A 12034-nucleotide genomic window follows, 5' to 3' on the forward strand; every position below is an offset into this window, starting at 1 on the left:
GCTCGGTTTCGGTTCTCCAGTGTAATGTCATCGATTAGGTGTTTGCATGTGTGGATGTGGGGTACTCTGCGTGTGGGTTGTATTGATATGGTTCGAATGTGTGGGTTCTGTTGGTGTGGTGTATCGAAGTGTGACAGTGTTGTGACTTCGTGTACAGCTACATGGATGTGGTGGCTTTTTAGGGGTAGACTTATCTCATTTGGCCATTTTGCATCAAGGGTAATACACAGATTATAGTGACTCTAACTTTGCGATACCATTTTTGTAGTACGATTTGCCTTTTGCTTCAAAATAGGCCTTAATGTCGGCATTCACCTCTTCATTTGATGAAAATTTCTTCCCAGTGAGCACTCCTTTGAGATCTGAGAACAGAAAATGGTCACCGGGGGTCAGATCTAGAGAATGTGGTGCATGAAAAAGCGACTCAAAGCACAATTCATAGATTGTTGTCTTGCCGTAGTGAAACAGCAAACAGCCACAACCTTGTCAGCCGACTGTTGCGTATTTCCACGCTTTGAAATCAGCGATGCTCCAAAGCATCAACTCGTCATTGCTTTTGGTAAAAAGTTAACTCCTATAACACCCACTTTGCACAGAGCTTTGGCATACCCAAATATTCGAGATTAATATTTTCAGAATGCCTACGATCTCGAACAACTTCACTTTACGGTAATCCAATATTATTTTGAGATCTTTTTTGATGCTTTTTGATTGTTAGGCCTAACCAAATATTATATGGACTTAATTCTAGCAGCGCCATCTATGTGTCAGGACTTGTTAACTGGCCGTAAAGATAAAATTAGAGTAATATCGAAACACGGTTGATTTCCAGAGTGCACCTTAGTACTGCTTTTTTGTTTGAAATTCTTTCTTAGCAATGGCGCTCAGCTTGGCAATCTTCCAAATAATTTTTCGAAGCTGCAGAATCCACACTAAAGATTTTAAATATTTGTGTTTTGTAGCAAGCAAAATTTCGGCAGATCTATTAAACATTCAATTACAGGTTGAGGGCACCTTGTCCGTGCAGCCACAAGCGAATCCTGTGAAAGGTTTCGAGGAATACTTTCTAAACTTAACGGTGGAAAACAATCAACGAAATCCATGGTTTGTAGGTGAGTGATTCGAGCATATGTTGTCTTCTTTCTTTCTTCGTTTAAAATTCAATTCAGCGGAATTTCAATAACGCAAAACTGTTGAAAACTATTTTACTACAATTGTCTTCATAGAATTCTGGGAGGATCACTTCCAATGCCGTTATCCCGACAGTCTGAGTACACCATACAACAATTACAATCGCACTTGTACTACCAAAGAGCGCCTCTCCAAGAACACAGACTTCGAAGATCAGCTGCAGTTCGTGAGCGATGCGGTGATGGCATTTGCATATGCGCTACGGTGAGTCGACTGCAAGCGCAGAGGAGCGTCATAAAGTATAGGATACTATATAATATTTATTGCTAGCCAAATAGTTAAACTGTTAAATTAACTACTTGACATATATTTCTGTGAACTTTAATTTAATTTAAATTTTTCCCCTTCTTTTCTTCTTTTTTATTTTGGATATCGACAGCGACATGCATCGCGACCTCTGCGGCGGCCGACCCTCGCTTTGCGATGCCATGAGACCCACCAAAGGTGCCGACTTACTCAAATACTTGCGCAAAGTGCAGTTTCAGGGTAAGTAGCATGCAAGGGGGGCTAATTTAATAATCTGGCAATCAAGTAGAATAGTTGAATTATGATTAGAAAGGATATGGAAGTGTACGCTTGTGTTTTTTCAGTCACTTAAGTAACAACTTTCTAGCGTACATCTGGGTATAAGAGTCCCATATATACCACTAGTGCAACAAAACCAGTTGCCTCACACATACACACATAATATATACTCCGCATAAGCAAAGCTTACATGGAAATTGGCATATGTACTTAGAGCACGTACCCTAATGACACTTTGTAACATTTCGCTCTAACAGCAACGTGCTGGTGTGCGGCAAGCTCCGAGGATGCGTTTCGCTGACACCCTGGCTGTTGCTGCAACTAATGCGGCTACTGATGTGCTCCCATTGTCATTGTCACAACGAGGCATCCAAGTGGAAAATTGGCTTTGTTGCTGCGCTCGGTGCGCCGCTCGATCCCGCTCTCCGCGCGCGCACTCAGCCGCACAACTTCCGGCGCCACCAGCCCAGTGCCGCGTTGCTCATCATTGAATTGAAAACGAAACTCAATAAATAATTTTATAATCATAAGAGCGCAAAAAAAAAGGAAGAGAAAATGTAACAGTAAAAGGAAAAATTGCTCGTCCGCTTGGAAAGGGTCGAAATATGCGTGAACGCGCTGCATGCGGCGCTGAGATAAAATGGATGGCGTTGCCGCTAAAAAGTTACAAAAGCGACAAATAAACAAATGAAAAATGAGCGCCGTACAAAAAACAACAAATACCCGTACAACACAAATTGCTCTCGGTGTGTGCGTGTGCGTGAATTTATACGCCGTTATGTGCGTCGTGATTAGATTTGCATGGCCTTAACATTTTGCTTGGCGCTCTTGAGTGGCTTGTTGCTTACGCCTGATGGCTTCAGCTGATTGGTGACGCGGTTGCGCATGGCACTGCTGCAGATAAGCGAAATTGGCAGCGTTGAAAATAAATAGGCGCGTTCGAATTTATAATGCGAGCGTGAAAGGGCGTAATGAGCAGCGTTGAATGAAAAATTGTCATCAAAACTTTTGACAGCTAAACAAGTAGCAACAACAAAGTATTGCTTAACCCATTTTGGTGCGGCTGCTGATTTAGCCAACAGCTCGATAAGAGCACACAGACACACACATTACATACTTATGTACAGTGTATATAAGAGAGCAAGCTGTGCATACACCTACGAATCATAAAAAGCAATCAGTTTGCGCAGGCTGTAAGGCTGAAATTATTCAAGTACTTGCGGAAAAGTAATTTTCCTACCAATTTTGCTCGGCAATCGGGTTTTTAAAAAGCTTGATTTCATATATGAATAAGTACATTTATGTTTCAGGTTTATGTGTGACATTATTTGTTTTGAATTAATTTGAAATTGTATTCCTTTTTAATGCTTTTCAGGCCTCAGCGGTGATCACTTTCGCTTCGATGGCAATGGCGATGGTCCAGCGCGTTACAATATCATTCATTTCAAGCAGTCAGCGGAGGGCCTCTACCACTGGGTCAAAGTAGGTGAATACTACGAGGGTGAACTACGCCTGAATATGACAGGTATGAGTAATATATCAAGTAAACGCTTCTGGTATAGACTAGCAATCGCTATTTTGATGAAAATTGCTTTTCAAATACTTTAAAAATGAGTTTTTAAATTTTTTTTGCTGCTTTTAGGCGCACAAACAGAATTTTTGCTTTCATATTCACAAATTTAAAATTAATGAATCTGTTTATTGAAATTTAAAACGCAGTTATAATCATAAAATAAAACAAGAGAAAACATCAACTTCGTTTGCACCGAAGCTGTAAAACCCTTCACAAATACAAAAGTTTCCTTATATAAACTTCCGTCGGCCAGTTTGTATGGCAGCTATAAGATATAGTTATCCGATTTGAACAATTTCATCAAAGATTCCACCTCCGTCTTAGACAACGACTTCTGACAAATTTCGGGAAGATATCTCGTCAAATGAAAAAGTTTTTCATACAAGCTCTTAATTAAGGTCATTCAGTTTGTATGGTAGCTATATGCTATAGTAGTCCGATATGAGACATTTCTTTATACATTGTTGCACTGAATAAGGAAATGACCTTTATTATTTTTCATAAAGATAGCTCGTCAAATACAAACGATATATAAGAACTTGGCTTCGGTCGTTCAGTTTGTATGGTGGCTATATGCTATAGTGTTCCGATCTGAACAATTTTCTCGGAAATTATAGCATTGGCTTAGCCAATAATCCAAGACAAATTTCAAGAAGATATCTTGTCAAGTGAAAAAGTTTCCCATACAAGCACTTAGTTTCGATTCTTCAGTTTGTATGGCAGCTATATATTACAGTGGTGCGTTATCAGCAATTCCGACAAATAAGCAGCTTCTTGGGGACAAAAGAACGTGTGCAAATTTTTAGATTGATATCTCATAAAATAAGGGACTAATTGGTGTATATAAAGGCAAACACGCTAGACGGACGAAGAAACCGACATGGCTAAATCGACTCAACTCATCACGCTGATCATTTATATATGTATATACTTTATAGGATCTCCAGCGCTTTCTTATGGCCGCTACAAATTTCGTTGAAAACTTTATATACCCTCCTCAGGGTATACTAAACTATTAGGATTACTCTAAACTATTGCAAAGATCATTTTCAGCACTTTTAAGAGCAAGTAAACAGTAATTCAATATTATTTATCAATCAACTAACCAATCTCCTGCAATAGTTCAGCAACTTACGGCTTAAAGCGCCTATTTTTCAGCCTTCATTCCACTTGCGAGCTTGTTTAGCCTTCAACAACTAACAATTTGTTGCAACGGCAAATCCATTTCAGCATCACAAGAGCATTTAGGCGCACTTGCAGTAAATTTGCTCGTACTTATTGCTGCCGCATTTGTAAACTTATCTGATACACATGTACGCCTCGCTTCCTTGCACACTTTTCCGCCAGCACTCGCTCGCACATTCATCTGCACTTCATTATACGATCTCGTTATTTTCTATTCTATTTACTCGAGTTCATTTGCTTTGTTTCTGCCGCACATTTTCATTCTTTTCTCATTGTTGCTCTCTTCCATTGCAGAGGTCCAATTTAAGCTGTTGCATCCGAAGCCACCTGAGTCCGTCTGCAGCTTGCCCTGCGAACGCGGACAGGCCAAGAAGTATGTGGAGGGCGAGAGCTGCTGCTGGCATTGCTTCAATTGTTCAACCTATCAAGTAAGTTCAAGCAAATTTACAGTTGTCACTTAGCACGGCAACGCTTTCCAGCGCCATCGCAGTATTGGCACACAAACAAAGCCGATACACACACACACGAACGCACACGCGCATGCATGCCCCTGAAAGGGTGACAGCTGGATCAGCCGCAAACCATATTGTGCGGCCGTGGCGGCTGAGGGGCGGGCGGTGCGCCACCTGCCACTGAGTTGTGCATATAAATTGAAGAGCTTTGTAGAGTAATTGATTTGCTTGTTTTATATTGGTAATGCTTTTACTGCAGCGCATTTGTATACCGTTCTACAAATACATTTGCGTGTGTATGTTTGTGTGTGTGTGTGCTTATTTGAGCCAACTGCAGCTGGGAAATTGGATTTTGATTTAGAAATTATGCTGTAGCAAATTGAATTCAATTCACTCATTGAACCCAGTTGAGCAAAGCATGAATGTTGCAAAGCTCTTTTTAAAGCGAAGGTCGCCTCGCCTTCGAAGCGCGAATTTTTTCTGAGTCAACCTCTTTCAAAAGGGTAAAATAAGCGAAGGAGAGGAAGTTTTGCAATATTCTGCATAAATTGTTGCTCGCGGTTGTTTTACTAAAATATTTAAATAACACTTTGGAAGTAGTGGCACGCGTTTGCCCTGAGCTGAGCTGAGTGATTAGGAGCGCATCAATATTTAATTTAGTTACGGTATTGCGATAGAAATTCGCCTGTGCAGTTTGCAATAATAAAATATGTTTCCTTATAAAATTTTATTAAAGTATTACAGTCCAAGCTCAATCAAATTTTTTTTATTTTATTTAACTTATAACTAGTTGAACAGTTTTTAGCCACAAAAATGCAAATATTGTGTAGTCGAAAACATCTTTTCGTGTTTTTAATCAAACTTTAACTTATATTTTTTATATTTATAAGGAACTTTAATAAACCAAATATGTACCATTTTGGTCAACTACTTTTTGCCATTTTTCCACTGGAGTCATTATTCCATCAATGTAAGACTTTTCTGGTTTCTCAACGAAAAACTGCAACAAATAATTTTCACAGGCTCTTGAAGCCAACTTTACTCCATTAAGGGAGTTCTGCATTGACCGAGACAAATGGTAGTCCGATGGTGCACGACCAGGGCTATATGGTGGATGCATCAAAACTTCCCAACCAGCGTTGTCCTGATGGAAGACGAAGGCATTTCTATTGTTCAGTTCTGTTCGTTTTTTACGATTGCTTGCTTCAATCCCTTCAATTGTTTACAGTTAAATGTAGAATCAATCGTTTGACCACGCTGGAGCAGCAGTGGCTGATTCCTTTCCAACCCCACCAAACACTCAGCATAACCTTTTCAGGCGTCAATCCAGGCTTTGCGACCCTTTGTTGAGCCTCACCACGCTTGCAGCAGGATATTTTTCGAACGTTATTGTCGTATTTGGTTCTCTTTTCGTCTCCTGTTACCATTCGATTCAGAATGGTTCGATTTCATTTCGTTTCAGCAAAGAATCGCTAAAGTTAATTCGGTCCATTAAGTTTTTAACAGACAATTCACCTTTTTAAATGGTTCAAAACCATTTGATGATGAATTTTAAGTTTCTTAGCGACGTCATGGCTGCTTATGTATCGGTCGTGGTCAATCTTTTCCATAATTTCATCGAAACACAATGTGATTTAAGTAACTCATCCGAGAAATTAACATAATTTTATCAATTTTTTCAAAAACATGACACTAAACATGAAAATTTATTCGCCAATATAGAAATTTGCAAAACTATTAATAACTGAAATCCGCTAGCCAAGTAATTGCTGCCTCACTTGTTACATTCCAAATTGCAACGTTTATTTGCCAGCTTCCTTCACGTTGTCTTTCTATTACATATTTACAACACTTCATCTAGATACGCCATCCCATCGATGAGACACAGTGCCTAACGTGCCAATTGGGCACTTTGCCCGATGCCAGCAAGCAGTTCTGCCAGACAATACCGGAAGTCTACTTGCGGCCCGAATCAGCTTGGGCAATTGGCGCGATGGCCTTCAGTGCCACCGGCATTTTGGTCACGCTCTTTGTTGTTGGCGTGTTTGTGCGGTAAGTGTGCAACAAGCACTAATACATATACATATATAAACATGTGCTCACTCTCTGCATCCTTTTATTTACGGTGTCAATTGCCAACTGTCGAATGTCAACAATTGATTGCTCTTTGTCGTTTTCTCGCTACTGTTTATTTCCACGTCTTTTTGTTTTGCTTTTTTTGTTTTTTTTTATTTATTGCCAAGTCGACATGCTACTTAAGCTTCTTGATTTTTAAAGTGGGCAACTTAGGCTTTTTATCAACGCCGGAAATATTTGTGTTTCATTTTCTTTGTTTATTTATTTATTTTTGCAATTTTGGTATTTTTCGCAATTTTTCTTGTGCTTTTCACTGTTTGCTTTTTAAATAAAAGGCACAATATGTTTTGCCTCGTTGCTTTAAATATGAAAATTTACGTTATTGTTTGTTTTGGCGGCCTTTTTTACAATTTTGCAAGGAGCAATAAGAAAATATTTACAAAAGAGATAAAGCGATTTCTGAATTATTGTTTTGGAAATATATATTCCAAATTTTGCTTCACTTTTTACGATTTTTCTTGTTTAACAAACATTTTCTCTGTCCACTCATCAATTCTTCTCGTCCCTTTAATTCCCTTAGCCACAACGACACGCCCATTGTGCGCGCCTCTGGCCGGGAGCTCAGCTACATACTACTCGCTGGCATATTAATGTGTTATGCAGTTACATTTGCTTTGGTGTTGAAGCCGACGAATATAGTGTGCGCCATACAACGGTAAGTTGCCACAGAGCTTTTCACTAAATGACACTGAAAAGCTTTTACTCGTAATAGTACTATCCAAAAAATAAAAAAAAATTTTAATTTCAAAAAAATATTAAAAAAAAAATATTTTTAAAAAATTAAAAAAAAAATCCAAAACTTTAAAAAAGATATTTGAATGCATTATATAAAACTTTCATTTGCATATTATCGTTTTTTCTCTCCGCCAGCTTCAGCGTCGGCTTCTGCTTCACCGTTGTTTACGCCGCGCTGCTCACCAAAACCAACCGCATAGCGCGTATCTTCAAAGCGGGCAAACAATCAGCGAAACGACCTTCGTTCATAAGTCCCAAGTCACAATTGGTTATCTGCTCGTTCCTAATTTTCATACAAGTAAGTGCGATATCTATGACAATGGCAGCCAGAGCGCACACAATAAATGCGCAAGAATGCGCCAAAAGATTTCGCGACGCAGCGGCTGCATGGCCACATTCCGGCGTACTTTAGCTGGCATGTTGCATGCAACCAACACGCTGCCACACCACATATTTACTCACACACACACGCAGCCACACAGCTTTTTCACACATATTTGCTTTCGCCGCGAACAAAAGCACTCAGCAGCATCCATTACACCTTTTCTCTAGCGCTGCTTTTGCGCCGCCGCGCCATTCATCAACACAATAGCGCTTTACTTTGCCATTAAAATAATGTTTACATATATACACACACATACACACACACAACTAGAACTGCATTCGTTTTTCCTTTTACTAATGACCGTTCTTTATGTGTTTTTCTCCCCCCTTTCGTGTTTGCTTCCATTGCAGATTCTCATTAATGGCGTTTGGATGGTGATTGCACCGTCGCATGCCATGTACCATCATCCGACACGCGAGGATAACTTGCTCGTCTGCGATTCGTACATCGACGCTTCCTACATGATCGCATTCTTCTATCCCATCGTTCTGATTGTAGTCTGTACGGTGTATGCGGTGCTGACGCGCAAAATACCAGAGGCATTTAACGAGTCCAAACATATCGGTAAGTAGTTGGCGCGAGTTTGACGAGCGTCTGGCGAGCTTCAGCTTTAGCGCGCTTTCAACTTCATACCACAGCTATTTACAGAGTCAATTGAACGGTTGTAATTGATAGACAATGCTTGATTTGATTTTAAGGTTGTAAAGCACAGCAGAAGTTTTCCATTTCGTATCGCTATATGAACCTCCACTAGAGCGGGTCGTCTTTTTTTCCCATAAAATCGTGTATGCGCGGAATGTTTAACGGATCATTCGGAACAACTTTGCTTAAAAGATTATGGGTGTGAAACCGGTTTCGAGCCAGAGACTTTTAAGACTAAGTTAAAAATATCTGACTATTCGATTGTATGGAAAATATGGTTATCCGATCTGGCCTATTCCGACCGTTTTTTGTTTGTTTGTTTGACTCCCTATAAATCGACCCGTTCTAATCTCCACATACCGCATTACCATAAGATTTTTACTAAATGTCTCTTAAATATTTGTCTAAATAAAACATTTCAACTCCATTCTATTCCTTTCGCATTCGCTTCACTGGACGCTGCCATTTGTGGACAAACGACTTCAACTGCACAAAACAAAAACTGTCTTACACCTGCTGCCGTTTCGCATACCCATACATGCCTATCTTGCCTATGTTACGATCGCTTGCTATCCTCGCCTGCTTTCCATTTTCTTTCATCCAACTAATACGCTACCGCCTCAACCATCTCTTACATCTACTCAGGATTCACCATGTACACCACTTGCGTCATCTGGCTGGCGTTTGTGCCGCTTTACTTCGGCACCGCCAATCATGTGCCGCTGAGGATAACATCGATGTCGGTGACGATAAGTTTGTCGGCGAGCGTCACGGTGGCGTGTTTGTTCTCACCAAAGGTAAGTGAGAAGCAACTTTGATCCATATGCCATTAGCGGCAAATGCATGTGTGTTTGTTTGTATAGCGTCTACCAATAGGGACGACGGGATTTTTACAGCTCGGTAAGGTTGTTGTTTTAGCAGGTACCTAGTCCCCGTTAGGTTGATAAGGATTAGCTAAGTTGTCGTCGACGTCATCTAACGGAAGGCCCAAGAAACGTTCTGTTTCGACGGGTTCGGACCAAACGGAGAGGGGTGTCAAATAAGTAAGGTTGGTGGGGCTTGCAAATATTGTATATGTTGGGGTCTATTCCAGATAGATAGGAGTTTAACCAGCCACAGTATCCAGAACGAAGCTGCGCAAAGGTCACTCTCGTTTCTCGCGAAACCTCGAGCTCTCCGTTTGCAATGGGTGATGGTTTGACTCCGAGTACGCCATTCAGTGGACGGGAGACGAAGACGGTGTTGATGTCTCCCCTGCAAATGGCGGTCAGTGCTTGTAGGAAGTTTGTTGCATTCGAAGTTTTTTGCGAAAGCAGGAACTAGGAGCATACTGGCCTGACTATGCAGGTGTTTGATAGGAGACTTCAAGAGGCATCCCGTCCGGAGTGAAGTATTCTGACAGGTCTGAAGCTTCTTCGTCTGCGTTTCACTGCATCCAGATGATCATATTGATGCGGCATAGTTAAGGATCGGCCGGCCGATTGCCAATTAAGTTGCCAACAACGTTTCTTTGACCTTTCCCCATGTGCTGCCGGCTAGTGACTTGAGGATTTTGTTGCTTTTTTCGAATATTGGCGCCATTGACTGCAATATTAAGGTCAAGTCTGTACTCCTTCGACCAGTTTGTAAATATGCTCGCTGTAGATTTAGTGAGGGAAGATATTAAGTTCCGTTCAGATAGGAAGTGAGAAAGGTCGAAGACATAGCCGTTTACTTTTGAACCCATGTCATCGATTCCATTGCCCAACGACGATATTGACGTGTAATCATCAGCGTACGAGGTTAAAGAATATCTTTCTGGTGGATTTGGAACTTTTGAGATATAGAAGTAACACGAAAGCGGGGAAAGGACACCAACTTGCGAGTCCTTGCGTAATTCTTCTCAGTTTAGAACTTTTCCCTCGAAATAGTGCTGATGATTGACGACTGCTCAGGTATTTCATGATCTTCAATCCTGAAGGGAGCGTAGTTTTTTCGATGTCCTGCAGTAGCATTGCGTGACTGACTATATCAAAGGCTTTTGACAAGTCCAACGCTATGAGGATCTTTCTCTCACAGGGTGATTTCTGGTTATTGCCACGAACTGTCTTGGCGTTTATAACGCTAAGTGCTGTGGTGGTGATGTGCACTTTTCGAAAGCATTGTGTGCATTTAAAATGCTAATAAGTTTTAATTTTACAAATTTTTAAAGCTACTTACACATTATTTTCATTTGAAATGCTCGAATTTATTTATTGATTTTCTGTTGCTTGGACACATTTCTAAATTTTTTCACTCACTTCTTTTCGATGTTCATTAAAAAAAAGTGGTGATCCAATTTAATTCCAATTTAAATGCCTGTAAATGCATAAAAACAGCTCATATTTATAAACATTTATTTTGCACACGCTTATTTGTTTATTTTCTTCCCAACAAAGCAATTCTCTTACACAAATACCAACTTTAAAATAAACGAATTGAAATATTTCCCAATATAATTTATGCAAATTAAATTCATATTTTTGTTGCAAATACTGCAAACTCGCAAACTAATTTTATTAAAATTGCCAGCAAACTATATATAAGTTGCATAAATTCCACTGATTCGTATACATATATATTTGCCTTACCTTGACGTCCACCTGCTTGCACGCACGCACTATTAGCTATGATTTAATTAGAGCATTAAAAACAAACCTTGTTGCAAAAACTATGAGCTCGCAAATAGCTTGTATAATTTCGTGGAAATTAGTTTATGCAGTTTAATTCAACCTTAAACTGCCTTCAAGTGTTATGTATTATGTGGCCATCAGCGGTGTATGAACCGCTTGAACTGAGTTGGCAAGGACCACTTGCCCTAAAGAATATTAGTATGTTCTGTTTATATTTTTCAAAACTTGCCTTCAAGTATGCATATCTTCTTTTATTTTAACCTATAGAAAAGTCATATATAGTACATATGATCAAATATTAACCAAACCACAACTGGTCAAATTGACAAGGATCTTCATTTTACAGAGAAGAAATACAAAGTAGTAGTAGTAGTAGTTAGTCACCATTTCCTTCACGGCCGCTATAGAAACATTCAAGTTTCTTTGTTTTCTGCTTTTACGAGCCATACCAGCATATAAATTCGATTACTTCAACGAAAAAATTTTATAAAAAAAGTTCTGTTGACAAGATTCTTGCTAAAAGCCTTGATTATTTTTCTGACTTTCAACTACAAAGCAG

At 39.7% G+C, this 12034-nt stretch overlaps 1 protein-coding gene across 1 annotated transcript in view; it reads left to right on the forward strand.

The window, feature by feature from the left end:
* Positions 1–12034, forward strand: part of LOC120770152 (metabotropic glutamate receptor 2) — a 41173-nt gene that overhangs the window by 24808 nt on the left and 4331 nt on the right. The window contains exons 6-15 of the mRNA XM_040097346.1: positions 1004–1112; positions 1227–1395; positions 1571–1677; positions 3092–3241; positions 4769–4902; positions 6788–6978; positions 7583–7717; positions 7933–8095; positions 8533–8746; positions 9470–9621. Coding sequence (XP_039953280.1) covers positions 1004–1112; positions 1227–1395; positions 1571–1677; positions 3092–3241; positions 4769–4902; positions 6788–6978; positions 7583–7717; positions 7933–8095; positions 8533–8746; positions 9470–9621 — 1524 coding nt within the window. The remainder of the gene's footprint in view (positions 1–1003; positions 1113–1226; positions 1396–1570; positions 1678–3091; positions 3242–4768; positions 4903–6787; positions 6979–7582; positions 7718–7932; positions 8096–8532; positions 8747–9469; positions 9622–12034) is intronic.

The sequence above is a fragment of the Bactrocera tryoni genome, chromosome 3, assembly GCF_016617805.1.
Source record: "Bactrocera tryoni isolate S06 chromosome 3, CSIRO_BtryS06_freeze2, whole genome shotgun sequence".
NCBI classification, from domain to species: Eukaryota; Metazoa; Arthropoda; class Insecta; order Diptera; family Tephritidae; genus Bactrocera; species Bactrocera tryoni.